This window comes from Fundulus heteroclitus, chromosome 2 (genome assembly GCF_011125445.2).
Source record: "Fundulus heteroclitus isolate FHET01 chromosome 2, MU-UCD_Fhet_4.1, whole genome shotgun sequence".
NCBI lineage: Eukaryota > Metazoa > Chordata > Actinopteri > Cyprinodontiformes > Fundulidae > Fundulus > Fundulus heteroclitus.
In genome coordinates, this window is record NC_046362.1 from 32,842,498 (window position 1) to 32,858,096 (window position 15,599).

The 15,599-nt window shown below is 41.1% G+C and overlaps 1 protein-coding gene across 4 annotated transcripts in view; it reads left to right on the plus strand.

Annotated features, from left to right (window-relative positions):
• Positions 1-15,599, plus strand: part of dgkzb (diacylglycerol kinase, zeta b) — a 97,822-nt gene that overhangs the window by 38,873 nt on the left and 43,350 nt on the right. For 2 of the 4 annotated variants that reach the window (XM_012867548.3, XM_036125541.1), the window contains 6 exons: positions 6,653-7,654; positions 9,610-9,709; positions 13,627-13,722; positions 13,813-13,890; positions 13,966-14,022; positions 14,105-14,173. In XM_012867548.3, the coding sequence (XP_012723002.2) occupies positions 6,687-7,654; positions 9,610-9,709; positions 13,627-13,722; positions 13,813-13,890; positions 13,966-14,022; positions 14,105-14,173 (1,368 nt within the window). In that variant the 5' untranslated portion in view covers positions 6,653-6,686. Of the gene's footprint in view, positions 1-3,545; positions 4,880-6,652; positions 7,655-9,609; positions 9,710-13,626; positions 13,723-13,812; positions 13,891-13,965; positions 14,023-14,104; positions 14,174-15,599 lie in introns of those variants that run through there. The other 2 variants (XM_036125547.1, XM_021319049.2) reach the window with 2 other exon arrangements.

Here is a 15,599-nt window from a genome sequence, read left to right on the forward strand (position 1 = left end):
AACAACACATCTTAATATAGAAGACAGATAGAAAAACACGTATAGCTGACAAGTTTGGCCCCTTTTGGTTTCTGAAATCAGAAGTTGCGAAACAATATAGCGCCTCCTAGTGGCTCACCGACATCTACTTATTTATAAACTACTAATTCTAAGTTATGAGAGCGCTTTCATTTTTTATGTGATGTTATTAGACTCTTTATGTATTTATGAAGAATATATATTTATAAAAGCAATACATGATTTTTGCTAATTAAAAGCCAAAATAGTTACACACCGTCCCTTTAAAGCTGTGAAATAAATTTCCCTCCAGTATCTTTCGAGGATCTATTTGCAACATGCCCAGGTATTCTTTATTGCAGCTGGTGATTAAAATGGGCAAGTATTTTTATTTATTTTTTTGTGCTTTTTTTTAAAATAATTTCAAAAATGGATTTCAATAACTTATTAATCTGACTCGCTTTATAAATACAGCAGGGAAATCTTCACGCCAGTTCAACTCTTTCCACTGAGCAAAATTCTATTGAAATTATGATTTATTTTATTTATTTATTTTTAAACGGGCTGTTGATGGCCACATGAACAGTCTGTGGAGTTTTGATCACATCAGGAGGACTAATCAGACTTCAGCACAATGACTTGTGCTAAATTTGGACTCATGGTCTGGAAAGGTTAAATTTTTACCACAGCATTCTGGACTGAATGAGAATGATTGATCAACCTGAAATGTCCCTAAAAAGCTTAAACATTCTGTGTTTGCTGTTGTGTAATTTATGGTTTTAAATGTAAAATACAATGACCACATCTGAACTGGAGTTACCTGCCTCGTGGGAATCAACACCACAGGTAAAGGTAATGCGTGAATGAATGGCACCAGGTGAGACAGGTGCGGCGAGGATGAGACAGGTAGCGAGTGACACGGTTACCAGGTGATACAGGTACTAAGTGAGGCAGGTAATGTTTGGGGCTGGTGAGACGGTTGAAAAATAAGATTGGTGACTGGTTAGTTATCAAATGAGATAGTTAACACAACAGTTGAGGCAGGTACCAGGTGCAACAGGTAATGGGTGGGGCATCTGAGACAGGTGATGAGTGAAACGGGTGAAGTGTGAGACAGTTACCAGGTGAGAAGGGTAACAATCATGACAGTGAAGGTGTGGGGCAGGTGAGACAGGTAACAGGAAGTTACATATGACACCACAAGTAAAAGGAGAGACAGTTACCAGGTGACACAGGTGCTAGGCCCGACAGGTAATAGTTGGAGCCGGTGAGACAGATTACAGTCTAATTATCATATGAGAGAGGTAACAGGTGAGGTATGTAATGAGTGAGACGTAGCGGATGTGACAGTGCAAGGAGAGACATGTTACGAGTGAGACAGGTGCCAGGTTAGACAAGTGATAAAGTCACCAGGTGAGACTTGTAAAGAGGTGAGACGGGTATCTGGTGGGACAAGTGATGGATGAAGCAGATAAAGTGTGAGAAAGGTAACAAGTCATGCAGGTAATGGGTAGGACAGGTGAGATGGGTAACAAATAAGACAGGTGACGGGTTGAATAGTTACCCTTTGAGACAGGTACCAGCGTAGAGAGAGATTAAAGTGCAACAGGTGAGACAGCTTACGAGTTAGACAGGTGCTAAGAGAAAGATTACAGGTGAGACAGGCACCGTCCAAGGTTGGTAACGAGTAAGACGATCACAAAGTGAGACTTCTACTAGTCAGGTAACAGACAAGTGATGGGTGAGAAACAGGTAAAGTATGAGACAGTTGCCTGGTGAAAAAGGTAACAAGCCTGGCAGGTAATGGGTAGGAGAAGTGAGACAGGTGACCAATAAGACAGGTGATGGGTTAGATCAGGTGGCCTGCAACCTTTACAGTCTAAAGAGCCATTTTTCCTACAGTCCACCTGAATTAAACTCGTTCAGAGCCGCAAATGTTTGCCGGCCTTTTGAAAAAAGACAACTTATATTTTTTGATAAAGTTCTACTGTAGGAAATATGTTGTCATCGTTAAACGCCCTTTTATGTAAATTTTGAGGTTTAAAAAAAGAGGATGGACGGGATGTTGATATTTGTGGATAATGATGTAAAAAAAAAATCCTAATTTTCGACATAATAAAAAAATATTGATTTAAAATTAAATATTACTGGCACTTTTAGCATCATTCTGTTGTGAAAATTAAAAGCAATTATTCCAAGAAAAAACTTAGCTTAAACCTGCATTTATTATCATTATTACATCTAAATACCATAATAAATATATAATTTGTTGCCAAAGTTAAGAGCCACTGGTTGCAGACCCCTGGGTTGGATGGTTATCCTTTGAGATAGTCACCAGGTGAGACATCCAAGAGATCAGACAGGTAAGGGCAGTGTTGTATAAAGTACAGAAATCTCGGAGTCAAGTAAAAGTAAAGGTACCTCTCTAAAATATGACTTTGGTAAAAGTCCAAGTCACTGACTGAAATGTTACTTGAGTTAAAGTCTTAAAGTATCTGAAATGTCTTGTACTTAAGTATGAAAATTACTGTAAAATAGATGTACTTAAGTAATGTAATAAAAAGTATAAGTAAGAAGTAAAACAAAGCAAATGCAGTTTGAATGACATTTTTAGATTTTGGTAAACTTTGAAAGTCAAATTCACTTGAAATAATATAAACAGCCAAGTGCAGGAGAAATTTAGACCAAGTTTAGACAGAAAATACAACCTTTTTGTAAGCTTTCAGTTTTCCTTCTTCAAGTAAGGTCAGTGCTGTGCACTTTAAAATTGTACACAACCAATTGCAGGCAAAATTTAGACCAGGGGGTGTATACTAAGAACATGGTTAAGTGATAAACCAGGTCCAGCCAACCTACAGGAAGTGGTAAACCTGCTAATAGATACACCTGCAGGTTATCATTTAGTTAAGAAAATTAGGACTCTCTGCTATTAGATGCTTTACCTAAACCACAAGGTTAATTTAACCTGCTTTACCACTGAACCAGCTTCTTATCCTGTTGGTGGTGATGAACAAGCCCAGGCAAATCCCGACTTTGTCGCAGTTAATCAATAGGTGGGGTCAAAACACTTGCGTCTCTCTCTCTTTTTGTAACGAGTAACTAAACCAAACATTGAAAATGTATTGGAGTAAAAGTATGCAATTAAGTTCAGAAATATAGTGAAGTAAAAGTAAAAGTTATCAAAAAAATGTATACTCGAGAAAAGTATAAAGTATTCCAAAATATACTTAAGTACAGTAGTGAAGTATTTTTACTTTGTTACTATACAACACTGGGTAAGGGGTGAAACAAGTAGTGAGACAGGTAGCAGGTAAGGCTGAAGAGTGACAGCGAGGAAGATGAAGGTCTATAAATAGCTGTTTTTTCTCTGAAGTCGCTGATAAGCGGTCTGCTGACAGACGCTCACGTAACGTCTTCCCGTTAATCCGTTGGAGCCGACAGCCGAGTCGTGGAAACACAGCAGGGATCAGGGATCAGAGGCGCTGCTGCACACACGCTGGTCACACTGGTCAGACTGGGGAGACTCTGAAGGTGGGGGTGGGGGGGGCGAGACTCACGGAGCAGGAAGCGGGCGACACGTGGTCCAGGTTCCTCCTCGGCTGCTCGCAACAACGTTTCCTGGACAAAGTTTAACGTGAAGGGCTTCCAGGTCGGAGTCGGTGCAAAAAACCAGCAGACGACAAGGATTTAAAGTGAAAGAGGGATGGAGATGTCGGGTCCTGCAGGATCTGGGATCATTTTGGATCATTTTGGATCCTTCTGTGTCCCTCTGGGAACTTTAGAGTCAGAATCTATGTGAATCTGGTGAAACCCGCTTTTTGCGCCTCTTCTTGTTCGTTGCGTCCATTTGAGGCTCATTTCTCCAACCTCATGTTTGATCTTTGTTTGTTTCAGATCTTTTTGCAGTTTAATATATGGTTATTTTCCATCTTCTCTGTTGTAACTTTGCCTTTGTGTAGCTTTCTGCGGCTGTTTCTTGCAGTACAAAGTCCCCGTGTACGTGTCCTTCCATTCTGCTTGTTTTGTTGCAGTTTTCTCTGCATCCCAATTTTTCACCATGCACCTCTTTGCAATGATTTGGAGCTTGTTTGGCTTCCTACTGGGTTGGTTCTTCTGGGTTCTTTGGACATTTTGCTGCTTCTTTGTGGACTTTCTTGGTCTTTCTTTGCTGTTTTTTCTTTTAGTGGTTTTATTTTACTTTGTCACCGTTTGAATGTTGTTTTCTTGGTCCTCTTGTGTCTCACAGTCGTAAATCCTCATTTGTTTCTTGAGGCTTTGAATCTCCTACCGGCTAAGTTGTCCATCTGCCAGAGCTAGAAGCGTCTGGAAGACGTTTGGGTCAGCCGCTGACTGGTCTTTGAGCTTCAGACTCAGGATATCCACCCGATGTGTTTTGGTTGGAGGCCTGGAAAGCAGCAGGTAGCCGTGGCTTTAATTACAGTTGTTGTTGTTGGTGTCACAGCGGCGATGACAGCTTCCTGTCGTCGTGCTGATTCTCCTGTGGAGTGAAGGCACACTTCCTGTGAGGGATTTATAATTCATGTTCCCTGCAGGTGAGCAGGGATCGGGTGGTTCTGTAACATGAAGAGCTCTTTATTCAGTCTGGATTAGCCAAGCAGTCCGTAATTATCGGCTGATGGGGGGGCTTTGACCTCCAGGAGGAGTTAGACCGACCTCCTGTTTCCATCCTGAAGCAGGCGGAAGAACCTGAACATTCAGGGGGAAATCTGCAGACAAATGAAGTCCAGTCAGGTTGCACACCCTGCAAGACTATATTTGTCCCAAAACTGCACCGTGTGCCTTAGGATAGGAAGAAAGAAACGTGAAAGAAGAGTCAAAAAAGAGGAGAAAGGAGCCGCCTGGTCGTCCGCTCTGCTGAGATGTGAGTCTAAAGTGACCCTGTTAAAAATTAAAATTAACTGTGGATTAAACCTCCTTCCTTTTAAACCAGAGGATTTAATATATATTGCAAAATAATTGTATTCAACATCACTGCACGCAGTATTGATGAAGTGTTTCTTGGACTGCAATACATATTGGCTATTTATGTAAGTGCCATACATTCAGGCTCTTCATGCCATACATGTGTGTGTAGATAAGGGGGTGGATTAAGATGTTCTGGTAAAATCATTAAGAATCTGCAAAATAAAATAGCACAGCATCTGTGTTTAACACAAGGCAGAAAGACATTGTCACTGTTTAGTTGCATGTATATCACCAGTCATACCATCATGCCGTTATTTTGCAACATTATCGTATGGTTTCCTAGCAGACAGGACCTGCAGTTTGATCTTAAGTACTGGTTCTGATCCACCGTTGAGAATCATGGGTTGAACCTTTCTAACTATCCATCCATTGTCTGAACTTATCCTTTTTGGGTCACGGTAGACTGGTCCCTGTCTCCAGTGGTTGTTAGACGGGAGGGCAGACCCTGGACAGGGCGCCAGTCCATCACAGGGAAACACGGCGACATTTTTTTACCACCTAAACACGTTCTGTAGTGTAAGCACATCCGAAAAGAGCAGAATAACACTGAGAGAGGTGGTCCAGTGGTGCTGTGGGTCTGATGTTGGTGGTGAGATAATACAGAACTATGTAGAGGTTACCGGCCCTTTAAAAGTTTGGATTGGACATCTGAGAGATGTTTATATTCTGCAGCAGGGCGTAAACTTTGCCGTGAGCTGTTTTTTTTCTTTTTTATCACACTAAATGTTTTAGATAAACATGTTTTAATCTAAAAAAAAAAATTACTCTATTTAACACACGTACAAGATAATTTGTTGAGGAAACAAAGCTATCCAAACCAGCATGGACCTGTGTGAGAATACCCCTCTAATCATCAACTAAAAGGGAATAAAAACATTTCTTTGGTTAATTTTCATGAGCCACATTCATTGGATTAATGCCAGACCCGTATGTTCAAGAAATCTCTGAAATAGTACCTCGCTTACATGAAGTAGGCTAAAAGAAACGACACATCGTCCTTCAGTCTTTGATTCAAGAACACGTCAGAAATAAAGTCACTGAGCCATTTCTAAAGGCTCCGTTTGGGTTATGCCACCAGAAAATGATCCAAAGCCCACAAGCAAGTTCATCTCTAAATGGCTAAATAAACTAAATCAAGGTTTTGGGAGTGGCCTAGTCAAAGTTTTGACTCAAGCAACTTGTTTGTGCTTAAAAACTCTTATTTACAATTATGTGGGGTTGGGCAAGGATTCCTCCTCAGTGATGTAGAAGACTCGGGTATCACAAACTCTCGATCGCAGCTATGGCCAAACGGTGGCACAAGTTGTTAGTTTTGGCTCTGGATAGATTTGTTTTCTACTTTATAACTGAAATTATCCTTTGGAAACTGATTTTCGTATTTACTCCGGCTATCTTTGTATGATTATCTGAAACATTCAGGTGTCTCAAAAACAGCGAGAACAGAAGAAAAATCGTTGGATCTCAGGTTGTAAAAGTTTCATAAAGAAACATTAAATCTGCAGATGAACTCTGAAAACTGAGTGTTTGAGATTCATGGTAGGCTCAGTCGACTGATCCGGGTCCCCAGTCAGACAGCCCTACATGGTTCTGTAGACGATGCCTGGTCTTTGTTTTGGTCCCTTGGTGAGATCACCTCCGGTAACGTCCGCCTAACTTTGTACACCAACAGCCGTAGAAGCCTTTCTGAGGTCTCTGCGTCCAGCATGGACACGTTTTTCCGTCGTCACTTCAGGAGAAAGGAAGCGGCCCTGCAGGTGGACGCCGAGGCCGCCTCCTGCCGCCAGCGCAGGCCCAGCGTGGCGGTCCCCACCAGCAAGGCCCGCCGCAGGTCCAGCGTGGGCCTTCCGTCCTCTGCCTTGACGCAGCGCCGCCGCTCCACCGTCCAGCAGCCGGCGCTGCTGAGCGCCGGCGGCGGCCGCCTGTCCACGGTTTCCCAGCACAGAAGAACGGGACACGCCCGCCGGCGGTCCAGCACCACCACGCCCAGCCTGAACCCGAGGTTCGCCGTGTGCCGGAAGAAGGTGGGGAAGCTGCGGACCATCGACACCCACCTGCTGGGGTCGTCCATGCTGCTGGCCAGCCTCATCCAAATGGCCGAGGAGGAGGATGGGGAGGGAGGCAGCTCGGGGGCCGGGTTTCCAGCGGGGGAGCAGCAGGTGGAGGTAAGGGGCGGAGCCAACAGCGAAGGGACGTTTTCCCACTCTAGCAGCCTCCAGTCAGATGGAGATGACGACAGCAGCGATTGCTCAAGCAACAGCCAATCAGAAGACAGCCTGCTGTCAGAGGCAGAGCAGCTCCCTGAGGAGGAAGAGGAGGACGAAGCCGCCACCCCCTCCCTCTGTACCTCCGCCCTGCAGGTGCTGAGGAAGCCCCCTGATATACTGTCGCCGTCGCGGCCCTTGATCCGGGCCCCCCGCTGCCTCCGCAGGAACTCCTCTCAGGTGTTCGTTGGAGACTTGTCTCCATTCACCTGCTACCGCGGCTCCAGCCAGAGGAAGAGGAGGAAGATCTCCACCATCTCCAAGGCTGGGAGCCCCTGGCCCGGCAGAGGCCACCCGCTGCCCAGCCGCAAGAGCTCCGTCTACTACCTCCACCATCCAGCCTTCTACAGGGGCCCGTTGGGACCCCATAGCTACGACTCCCGCCTGGAAAGTCTGAGTGCCTTCCTGCTGTATGTGGTCCAGCCGCTGAACGCGTCTTCAGTTCTGTGTGATGAGTTTCAGCCTTTGTGTTGCATGAAAGCAACACAAAGGCTTCTAAATTTCTAAACACTAACCTAACTATGCACCTAACTGTCTTTGATAAACAAGCATGAATCTTTATTTCCATCTCAGATTTGCCTTCCTCTATTGCAGGGGTGTCAAACTCATTTTGGTTTAGGGGCCGCATACAGCTTAATCTGATCTCAAGAGGGCCACACGAGTAAACTCATTGCAAGATTAAAAAGAACTAATAAAAGTGAACTTGTTGTTGATTTTTATATTAAATTAATTTCACTTTTACACAATATATTATGAATTACCTCAGCGTTTTTAAGAAAAGTATGTGCAATTTTAACAATACTTTTACTCAGTTAAATATTTACTTATGCATTATGCATAAGAACTGATCACAGTGATTGTACAATGTTGAAAAACATTTATTCACATTTTTGGAACTTAAAAACACTGTCCTGCATGACAAAATACATCAAACAGATAAAAATTAAGAAATGATTTAAAATCAATTTTCCACATCTGAAGCTCAGTGGTACCATCTGCTGATTAAAACACAGCGCCCCCCGTGGACAATATAGGAACTGCAGATTTTCAATTAAACAAAGTACATGTTTTTTTCAATAATTGTTTTATCATTCTCTTCCTTCTATCTCCTCTTTCTTTCACCTTTTCTTTTGTTCTTCTTGTTCTTCCTTTCCTCTCCTACTTTCCCATTGTAGTGTCCATATCATTTGAGAAATTCCCCGCATGAATCATAATAAAACTATTCACATTCATAAATCACTATGGCAAAAGCAGTACTGCTCCACTTGTGAAAGTAAAATCTGTTGGGCTCTTTTTGGCATTAAGACAACAATTCTTATTGCCACATTGCCAAACAGGACACTGAAAAAAAAAAAATTCTTTTAATTATAGTAATGCATTTAGCCACCGGGCCGGACTAAATTGTTCGGCGGACCGGAACCGGCCCGCAGGCCGTATGTTTGACACCCCTGCTCTATTGCTTCCCAGTCGACGACGCAAACCAAATATAAATCATGTTTTTATCTTGAGCTCTTTTTTTTCTCACTTTAAATATTTATATCATCCCAGCACTTACCAAATAATAGAGCTACTAACGGTTTATAATGAGGCTTAAACAATGTACATTTGTGCATGCGCTGTAATTTTTAAGTAATTGATTTTAACTTTGTAAGTAATTTTCCCAATATATGATTGAAATACTGTAATGAAATTATTAGACATCTTTGAAGGGTGCCAGTACTGCCTGAAAATATAACTTTATAAATATAAATCAACTTTCTTTTTAACTATGAAAAATGTTGCTGGTTGCATCTGTATTTTTTCTTAACATATATGATGGTCTATAACCTAGAATATAAGAGGTTTTATTTTTTTGTGTATCAAAAGATGCATAGTGTTACAAAGTCTTGTTTTACGATCTGCTTTAAAGTTTTATTTTTTTTGTGAAAACTGCTGCATCATCCATATTAATGCTTCAGAAATGCATCTTATTAGTCAATCTGTGGAAAAAAAGAGTTGTTATGGCCTTCAAAAGTTTTTTTTTCTATTAATTGTAATAATTCAAATGGGAGCAGCGCCCCCTGGTGCTTTGCTTTTTATTTCAAACATATGCTTGTCCTGCACCTCTGCTAGCTAATGGTGAATTTTATCCTGTAAAACAAACATGAGGAGAATAGTTCTGAAACAAAATCAAAATACTAAAAAACTAAATTATCCTCGCAGCGCCACAGCGTACTTGGTGGCTGTTTTTTGTGCAGAGAGCCGGATGAGATCTAAAAATAAAGACACTAACCTATCCACAGGACTGAGCTGACGTTGGTATGTTTTTCTTTTAAACTGGATTAGCAGCATTTACAGAAGTTTTCGTCTCTTCTGCTGTTTGCAGGAAAGCCATCGCCAAGTCGGGCCTGCAGCACGCCGCGACTCAGCCCCACGTGTCCGGACAGACGGACTCTCTGCAGCCCAGCAGCACAATCGACTGGAGCGTAAGTTGCTGTTTTTAATCAGAGACAGAAAGTAGCTGCATCGCATTTATAAGACACAGATATAATATTTTACTTCACATTTCTTATCCCTGTTTGATGCCATAAGTGGCCATCTGACACGGACCTTCGCCTTTAGTTCACTACACAGATATTTTGTTCCTGCCGGTCATTAAGGTTCACTTTAGCCTTCTGGAGGTCGTTTCTCACCAGCAGGGTTGCACGTTTTGGCTCAGTATCATATTCCAAGATAAAATGACGACATAACCCTGTATTTGTTGATTGCTTTTGGTTTTCTGATATCTGCTATCAGATGCATTAGTCAGGTCTTAAGGAGGCTAATTATTTTAATCCAAAACAAATCTAGGACACTTATCAAGGTTGTGTTTAACGATAATTACTTATCTAGGGCTGAGCCATATGGCTTAAAAATAAAATATCCAATTTTATTACACCAAATACAATAGATTTTTCCCCCATCCTTTGCATTTCACAAAAAGAAATTATTTTAAAAACTTCAAGCATTTCATCTGGGAGTTGACTTGAATACAAAGTGCAAATAAAAACAAGCTGTAAAACAAGATTGCGGCCCTGCTATTGTAAACAATGACAATATATATGTTTGTTGCTTAAGGCTTCACTTCTGTAACTTTAAGCTAACTTTTAAAATAAGTAAATTAATAAATTAAAGTGTTTCTTGTTATGGTTAAAAAAAAGTTTCCGCTTTAAAATATTTTGACCTATATATTTTCCTAAACATATATTCAGCATTGCTGGTGTTCTCATAATGGATGCTCAATGAGTGCACTGGCAAAATAAAATCCAGATTTTCCAAAATTTAAATCGTAATATATTGTAAATTCGAGTTGATTGATTAAATCAATTTATTACCCAGCCCAAACTTATCTTACTTCTATAACAATGAATATCTCATAGAGAGGCTAATAATGTTGTCGTCCATTTTAAACAGGATCTGACTGTTAACCTTTTAACGCAGACGTTTCAATATTAAAAACAGTTCTCTGCTGATCCTACACAGTCCCAAATCTTTTATTTTTAAGAGCTTTTACCCATGTTTTTATAGCAACTGACTCAGGTGACTTTTAGACGGCTGCCTTCGACACTAATTTTTCGATTGTGTTGACATAACGGCCTGGATGGCTTTGGACTTTTTTTTTTTTTTTTTTTTTTTTACTTTTAACGAGCAAAGTGATGTTTCAAGACCGCATCTTGTTTTTTGTTTTTTTGGCCCGGTATTCTAGCATGTTAAAACTAGTTTGGTTGTCAAAATGGGTGCAGAGCTTAAAACTTGTAAGCATGTTGTAAGAAATAGCTGTTTTTTCATTTCAAGCAGTCAAATAAATCAAATAAAGCTGTAATGCAGCTTTTTAAAACAGCAATCTATACATTTGTTAAATCCAGGCTGGGTTACTGCACTGCACTTTTATTTTGGAGTTAGTGATGCATCACTATTGTCTATTAACTGATACAATAAAGTTTGAGCACATTGTCTCCCATTTTAACTTTACTTAACCTTTACATTAAAGGATCCTTTTTAAAGTTATTCTATTTGCTTTGAGATTTCTTAAAGGCCTGATCTGCTACAGTAATATATATACCCGCCCGCTCCCTTATGTCCCTCAGTTAGCAGATTCTTAATGTGCCCAAAAACCAGGCAGAAACTTAAAGGGATCTTGCTTTCGCTGTAGCTGCTCCAAAGTTGTGGAAGATGTGGAGGTTTGATCTCTTTCTGAGTTTACAAATTTTCTTAAAGCATTTATTTGCTCAAGCCTTGATAGATTCCATTTTGAACGTGTTTCATTTCTTTTTAAACAGCTTGTGTGTGCAAGCACTTTGTGGAAGTTGGTTTGTTTTTAAAGTGCTTTATAAATAAAGCTGGTATAGCCCTGGACCAGATAATTTAATTGCTAGACCAGATTAACTGGGTGTGTTTCTGCAGAGAATCAAAATCAGACCCCAAAGTTATAACGTCACAACATTTACCAAAAAAAGTAACATGGCTTATATAAATTCAGATGGTTAAAACTTACCCCTCCGTCACTAAGAAGCGTTCGTTAAGCTCAGGTAACGCTCTGAGGCGTTCTCAGGGGCCGGTGTTCTGCAGGTTTTTTTAAAAAAAAAAAATTCTTTTTTAATCATCATCTTTATAAAGCGCTTTAGCACCAGCCACAGCTGAAACAAAGTGCTGAACATCAAAAACAATAAAATAACACTAAGGGATAAAATGGCAAAACTAAGCATACAATAATAAATGAAGAAACTTGCAACAAAACACAATAAAACGATGCAATTACATGTATTCCTCACCCATCAAACAGGTGTACGATATCTCCTCAGCATGCAGTGAAGAGCTGTAGAGTCCTGCTAATGACCTAATTATTTGTCTCAGGTGTGCTGAAGCAAAGAGAGACCTCCAGTAATTGGAGGACGCTGCTGGCCCCAGAGGACTGGAGTTTGACATAATAAATTTTCTTGGAGTGAGAGGAGGAACGAGGTCGTTTGGTGGCGGAACAACGACGCGTCAGAAGCTGACATTATATCACAGAGGCTTGGGGCCACGGTGTTTTTCTGAGCTGGCTGATGGAGACGCCCAGCCTGTTTATTCCCGTTCTGTTGCTCTTTGGGGTAACTAAAAAAACTGAATCAACATTTTAAAACACCAGACTCTGAGACTCTGACACAAATCAGTTCATCTTTATTTATATACCGTATTTTTCGGACAATAAGGCGCAGTAAATATTCTCCCCAAGTGTGTAATATCACTCCTTCACGTCCACAGCTCTTTATCTATCTCTATCAGGAGTAGCTGGACTACACTGTCCTGTTTCTAACATAAGGCCAAAATAAACGTAACTTTTATATTGAATTAACTCACTAGGTTTATTGTTGCTAGCGCGTACTCCGGGCTGCCTAAAGGCTCCTACATACTCAGTTGTACTGTGAGCTTGGCGGACTCGGCGTTAACCAGGGGTGTCAAACATCGGGCCCGTCGAACAATTTAGTCCGGCCCGGTGGCTAAATGCAAAAAAAAATAAATAAATAAAAATAATGATAATGCAGTGCCCTGTCTGGCAATGTGGCAATACGAATTGTGTTAATGCCAAAAAGAGCTCATTAGATTAGCATTACTGCTTTTGCAATAGTGCTCCACTTGATTTATGAATGTGAATAGTTTTATTATAATTCATGCGGGGAATATCTCAAATGATATGGACACTACAATGGGAAAGTAGGAGAGGAAAGGAAGAACAAGAAGAAAAAAAGAAAAGGTGAAAGAAAGAGGAGATAGAAGGAAGAGAATGATAAAACAATTATTGAAAAAAACATGTACTTTGTTTAATTGAAACTCTGCAGTTCCTATATTGTCCACGAGGGGCGCTGTGTTTTAATCAGCAGGTGGTAGCACTGAGCTTCAGATGTGGAAAATTGATTTTAAATCATTTCTTAATTTTTATCTGTTTGATGTATTTTGTCATGCAGGACAGTGTTTGTAAGTTCCAAAAAATGTGAATAAATGTTTTTATAATATAACTGTGATCAGTTCTTATGCATAATGCACAAGTAAATGTTTAACTGAGTAAAAGTATTGTTGAAATTGCACATACTTTTCTTAAAAACGCTGAGGTTATTCATAATATATTGTGTAAAATTGAAATTCATTTAATATAAAAATCAACAACAAGTTCAATTTTATTAGTTCTATTTAATTTTGCAATGAGTTTACCCGTGTGGCCCTCTTGAGATCAGATTAAGGTGAATGCGGCCCCTCAACCAAAATGAGTTTGACACCCCTGGCGTTGACTCTCCGTGGACAATGTGAACGTCGGTACGGATCTGAACACTGCGTTTCCCCCAGGTTTGCTTCCCAGGGGATAATTTCTGTGAATGTTGTGTTGCAGGAGAACGCCCAGTACGGAGAACACATCTGGTTCGAGGCCAGTGCTTCTGGAGACTTCTGTTATGTTGGAGAGCAGTTCTGCGTGGCCAAGTCTCTGGTGAGTTCACCTACAGCTCCACTGGTTTGTATTTGGTGCCCCCCCCCTCACCTCACTCACTGTCAGCTGATCTGTTCCTATGCTCTCCAGCAAAAGTCTGTACCAAGGAAGAAATGTGCTGGATGCAAGATATCGGTGCACGTCATGTGCATGGAGCAGCTGGAGAAGGTAAATGAGCTCCAGATCAGCACCTCCTCTCAGACGTTTCTCCTCCTCAGCTCACAGCTTCTGTCCTCTGATCAGATTAACTTCAGGTGCAAACCGTCGTTCAGGGAACCGGCGTCTCGAGCCGTCCGTGAGGTCAGCGATCGCGTACACCATCTGAAAGCGTCCTGAGTTGAGTTAAACGATGCTGATTTAAAGAAATTGTCTCGTTCTCCAGGCCAACGTCGTTCGGCATCACTGGGTCCACAGGAGACGGCAGACTGGGAAGTGTCGGCAGTGTGGGAAGGTTGGTCTCTCCCGATCCGGTCTTTACCTCACCTGAGATAACGCTCTTCCCTGTTTAGATTTATCACAATGATGTAGGGAAGAAGGTAAAATATTTACCCCATTAACTATTGTGTTAAAGCTCAGGAATACTTCACACCAGGGAAACCATTTAAACTTCAAATGGCTCACGGGAAGTTGGACTTCACCGACATTATTTGTTTTTACAGGAAATCTTTCTTCCCTCATCTTAAGCCCCATTTACACTAACCTTGTTAAAACGATCCACGCCGAGCTCGGTTGGAGCTTGGATCAGTTAACCGTGCCGAGTTTGGTTCTGACGACCGTTTACACACCACGCTAGCACGGTTCCTCGCCTCCTGGTGACGATCTGCGGTATTACTGCTCTCTGGGATTGAAGGAGGGAATCAAGCAAATAAAAATAGCGGCGCCCCTAACATTCAGGAAGTTATGCTTGGTTATAATTGTGATACTTCGTTGTTTGCGGAGAGTCAGGCGAAGAAGGCAACATTTGGTGAATTTACTTGACAAACTCGGCTTTTGGGAAGTGGATAAGACAAACGAACGTCTAATCAGGATTTACAGACACAGGAAACAACGACAGACGTTGAGGTTCATCACACTGCTAAGCAGAATCATCACTGGAAACCGTGTGATACGGTAGGGAAGCTGGTATTTTTATGAATGTCTGAAACCGCAAAATTAGTCAGCTGGCTGTAAGGAGATGACGTGGTCTGCTCATGCTCTCTTTGTTATCAGAGAACCGAGCCACTGATGAACCGGGCCGAGCCCACCCATCGAACTAGTCTAGATTTAGCGCAGTCCGGTTGTGTCTGGCACGGTTCAGTTCAGTTTGCGATCCATTTACACTCGATAGTTATCTCAGGTACCGAGCTCGGACCGTTCACTGCAAAAACTAAACTAAAAATAAGTAAAATTTTCTTAAACTGAGTGTATTTGTCCTCGATTTGAGCACGCAAATAAGATGGTTTGCCAATAGGAATAAGATGTCTGCACTTAAATTAGGAACAACTCATCTCCGTCATCTTATTTCAAGTGCAGTATATCTAATTATCTTATATTAGGGGTAAAAATACTCATTCCACTGGCAGATCATCTTATTTACCTGCTCAAATCAAGGACAAAGACACTAAGTTCAAGAAAATTTGACTTAATTTTAGTTCAGTTTTTGCAGTGTTCTTGGCACGGTTAAAAAAAAAAGGGTTGTGTAAACGGGACTTTAGTTTGATGATGTGAGACTCTATATTCTGACTCTGTGAAATATTTTTGATGTAAACTAATCTTTAATCTTCACATGTACAGTTCATACATCAATATGTAGGTATTCTTGTTTGCTTTAACCCAGTGTGTCTCTCCCACTGCTGTAGGACTTAAAGTTTTCTGTCAAACGGGCCTAAAGGGAAGAA